General features: G+C 40.5%; 1 protein-coding gene across 2 annotated transcripts in view; it reads left to right on the top strand.

The window, feature by feature from the left end:
* CASD1 (CAS1 domain containing 1) overlaps nt 1-4,509 on the top strand; it is a 102,057-nt gene that overhangs the window by 47,220 nt on the left and 50,328 nt on the right. For both annotated transcript variants that reach the window (XM_006834284.1, XM_006834285.1), the window contains exon 4: nt 3,920-3,964. In XM_006834284.1, the coding sequence (XP_006834347.1) occupies nt 3,920-3,964 (45 nt within the window). The remainder of the gene's footprint in view (nt 1-3,919; nt 3,965-4,509) is intronic.

Here is a 4,509-nt window from a genome sequence, read left to right as displayed (position 1 = left end):
AGGGAGCAGTCACTGGAGAAGGATATCATGTTTGGTAAGATGGAGGATCAGAGAAAAAGAAGAGACCCCCCCCCCCAAGGAAATGGATTGGCCAAATGGCAGCATCGATGGACTCAAGTGTGGCAACAGTAGTGAAGTTGGCCCAGGATCGGCCAGTGTTTCGTTCTGCTGTGCATAAGGTCACTATGAGTCGGTACCGACTCGATGGCACCTAACAACAATAGAGAGAGGTGGTGTTGTTTTTATGTGCTGTCAAGTTGAATCCGACCCATAGCGATCCTGTACAGGGCTTACAAGGAGCAGCTGGTGAGCTTGAACTGCCAACCTTGCAGTTCAGACAGCTTTGCAGTCTGGTGCATTAGTCCACAGTGCCACACCAGGACTCCATAGAGAGGTATATAGCCCATATTCAAATCTCTCCAGTTTGCTAATAATGTGGTCCTATAGAGAGAAACTACCAGCCGCTCCGCGGGAGAAAGATGAGGCTTTCTACTCCCGTAAAGATTTTCACCCTCGGAAACCCTGTGCAGGGTCGCTATAGGTCGGAACTGACTCGACGGCACTTAACCACATTATTAGCAAATTGGAGAGATTTGAGTGTGGGCTCTATAAGGAGGCTTCAAAAAGTTTGTGCAAAAATGGAATTAAAAGACAATGGAAAAGTTGAAGGGAAGAAAAGAATGGAATTTTTCCATGAATTTTTGGAACCACCTCCCCTTATATTAGATGATATTTTATCGGTGGCATCCTGATGTGGTGCTGCAGGACAATACACTGGACTGCACGGTCAGTTTGTACTGCAAGGTCAGCGGTTCAAATCCACTAGATGCTCCTTGGAAACTTACACAGGGTTGCTCTGAATCAGAACTGACTATGGTACTTAACAATAATAATATAGGAGAAAGTACTTATTCTTAGCAGGTATGTTCATGAAATGTCATGGTCTCTTCAATTTTCTTTTATATAGTACAGAAAGCAAAAGAAAATCCATTTATTTATATATGTGTAAAATTCTTAACAATTGGTAGAGGTGTTTGGATGTTCGTTATACAAGTAATTCTGTCAGCTTTAGTGAAATTTTTCAAAATTAAAACCTTAAGATGAGACTAACAAGTTTTTAATATATTTTTAGTAATATATACATGTGTGATAAAACTAATAATATTTTAAAAAGAAAAAGCAAGCAAAGTATAAACACAGAATTCTAGATAGTGACTTCCTTTGATGGAAGCAGGCAGTTAAGATAGAGAGAGGGCCTCATAGATAGTCCTGCTGGTCCTATTAAGTGTTGCTGAGTCAATTCCAACTCATAGTGACCCTGTGTAGGGTTTCCAGGGAGCAAGCAGTGGATTTGAACTGCCAACCTTGTGGTTCAAAGTCCAGTACTGATCCTACAGTGCCATACCAGGAGTAGCATAGGTAGTCCAGTGTGTATTGTGTTGTTACTACTCTTTTTCTCAGGGATTCGTGATTATCTATTTTTACTGTGTTTTAAGACTTACATATATGAGACATGTTCTTTGATATATATTAAATACTATATTAATATAATCCAGAAAAGAAGAAATAATTTACCTGTAAGAACAGGAGAGGGAAAAACCAATGACATAATTTCTCTTTCAATGTTGTTAGGTTCTGTCTAGTTTGTTCTGACTCATAGTAACCCTATGTACAACAGAACAAAACACATCCCAGTCCTGCACCATCCTCACAATTGTTAGCTTTGAACCCATTGTTACTGCTGCTGTGTCCATCCATCTCGTTGGGGGTCTTCTCTTTTTCGGGGATTCTCCACTTTACCATGCATGATCTCGTTCTTCAAGGACTTGTATCTTCTGATAGCATATCCATGTTGTCAGTTTAACTCCTGTGTATTCCATCTAGTGAGGTCCTTTTATGTTGTTTAAAAAAAGTCTTTGCAGTGAATAAGTCCTTAGTCTCAAAAATTTTACCATGCGATCTTCAGCATCATTTCTGCTAACAAGGCCATATTTTCCACTACTGATCTTTTCTATTTGTTTCCAACTTTTACATTCCAATCACTATTAATTATCAGTGCAGTGATTGATTACATGTTTGATCAATTTCAATCTGAAGAAGTTGGTAAAATGCTTCAATTTCATCATCACAGGTTTCATTGCATAAATTTGAATAATCATCCTTGTAGGCATATGGATATTTCTTATCCTATGACAGACAGCACCATACTGCAAGATAGATCTTGAAATGCTCTTTTTGACGATGAATGTGATGCCATTTCTCTTCAGTTTGTCATTCTTAGCATAGTAAACCATGTAATTTTCATATTCGAAGTGGCCAATACCTGTCCATTTCAGCTCACTAATGCCAAGGATATCAAGCTTTATGCATTCCATTTCAGTTTTGACGACTTCCAATTTGCCTAGTCTCATACTTTCACATTTCATGTTCCAATTATTGATGGATGCCCTGTGCCCCAACAGCAAATGAAGTTTCTGAAAACTTTACACCATTCACGTCATTAAGATCAAATCCACCAGCCACACCACTGGATAAAGATGAAACTGCCTGCTCCTGTAGAAATTTAGTCTTGCAAATTCTCTGGAGCAGTTTTCCTCTCTTTTATGGAGTTTGATTTGGCACTCTAGGATAAGCACTAGACTGCTAGCCACAAGGTAGATGGTCCATTTCAAGGACCATTTGCTCCTTGAAAACCCTTAAGGTTGCTGTGAGTTGGAATCAACTAAACAGGACTTAACAACAATAGGGTCTCCATGAATTGGAATCTATTCAATAGCAGTAAGTTTAGATACCATTTCAGTAAATTATATTATAAATTTATGGTTTTTTTTTTTTTTTTTGCTTCAGCTTTATCAGAATTAATCTTGCCCTGGTAGAGTCTTTTTTCAAGCTAATGTCTTATCCTTCTTTGTGTTTGCTGTTAAGGGTTTCCAAGTTGCCACTAGTGGGTTTGAACTGCCACATAGGGTTAGCAATCCAGTGATTCTCTTACAGTTGTTGTTGTTGTTAGGTGCCATCGAGTCGGTACCAACTCATTGCAACCTTATACACAGCAAAACAAAACACTGCCCAATCCTGGGCCAACCTCACTAATGTTGCCACGTTTGAGTCCATCAATGTTGCCACTTGGCCAGTCCATCTTGTTGGGGGTCTTCCTCTTTTTCTCTGACCCACCACCTTACTAAACATGATATCCTTCTCCAGTGACTGGTCTCTCCTGACAATATGTCCAAAGTATGAGAGATGAAGTTTGGCCATCCTGGCTTGCAAGAAGCATTGTGGCTGCACTTCTTCCAACACAGATCTGTTGGTTCTTTTGGCAGCCCATGGCACTTTCAATATTCTCCTCCAACACCATAACTCAAAAGCATCAGTTCTTCTACGGTCTTCCTTATTCACTATCCAGCTTTTACATGCGTATGAGGTTATTGAAAATACCATGGCTTAGGTCAGGCGCACCTTAGTCCTCAAGCTGACATCTTTGTTCTTCAACACTTTAAAAATGTCTTGTGCAGCAGATTTGCCTAATGCAGTAGCACACCTTAAAATTAAATCCTATTTAGACATGTTATAAAAAGTTAGTCCACTTTTAATTTTTTTGCAAATTTTTTTAAATCCAGGCATAGTACTTTCAAAATACACATTTGTATGAATTTTTGAAAGCATTTTTGTTAAGGCAAATTCACATAATCTGCTGTTTTGTAGTTAAGGTTTTATCTTTGAACATTTTAGATATTAAAATTGTTATACAAACAGTCTACCTAGTGTCACTTTTTGTGGTATTTCCAAGTCTTTTCCCCTTCAGGTTATATATAGATAGTTGATATTTGATGTATAAATCAACAAAAGAGGCTTATAGGAATTATCTGCATAAAATTAATCTATACATTAATGTTTGTCTCCCATTTATGTACAGCAGCATGAAAACATTCCTTTTGAAGACAAGATTGCATCAGTTAAAGTGGTAAGTACTTATAATAGTAAGCTAAATGTCGCGCTAATGGAGGGAGCGGCAGCTGAACGATGTGCGAGAACTGCACAGACCTGGTGGAGGTGTTAAATGAAACCCAAATCACAGAGCGGCGGGGTGAGGGGTGTCTGGAGACCAGGTCGACGGTGGGGAGGGTGTGGGAAGGGGGGGAAACGACGCTGCCTCGCGGGAAGAGACTGCAGGGAAGAGACTGCAGCGGCCAGCTAGGCTGCCCTACTTACCCTGGATGCAAGGTTGCCTTCCTTGCCTAGCCACTGGATCATGGCTTTGAGGCGGGCTCGACCAACTTTAGAGACCCACAAGCGCAGCCCAAAGCGTCTCATTACAACCCTGTGGCCCCTGCTGCGCTTCCGCCTCTTGACTGAATGTGACATCCGAGGACGGAAATCCCACCTTTGAGCCGGACTTAAGGGCTGTAGCGCAAGGAGACTCGTGTTTAACAGCGACCACACAACCGCCACTCGTCTGTCTCTCGTGCTGTGGTGGTTTGAATTGCTGTGATTCTGAGGGCTATGCCA

Source organism: Chrysochloris asiatica, unplaced genomic scaffold (assembly GCF_000296735.1).
Source record: "Chrysochloris asiatica unplaced genomic scaffold, ChrAsi1.0 scaffold00010, whole genome shotgun sequence".
NCBI classification, from domain to species: Eukaryota; Metazoa; Chordata; class Mammalia; order Afrosoricida; family Chrysochloridae; genus Chrysochloris; species Chrysochloris asiatica.
Note: the sequence above shows the minus strand (reverse complement) of the source record. Positions and strands in the feature narration are given on the sequence as shown.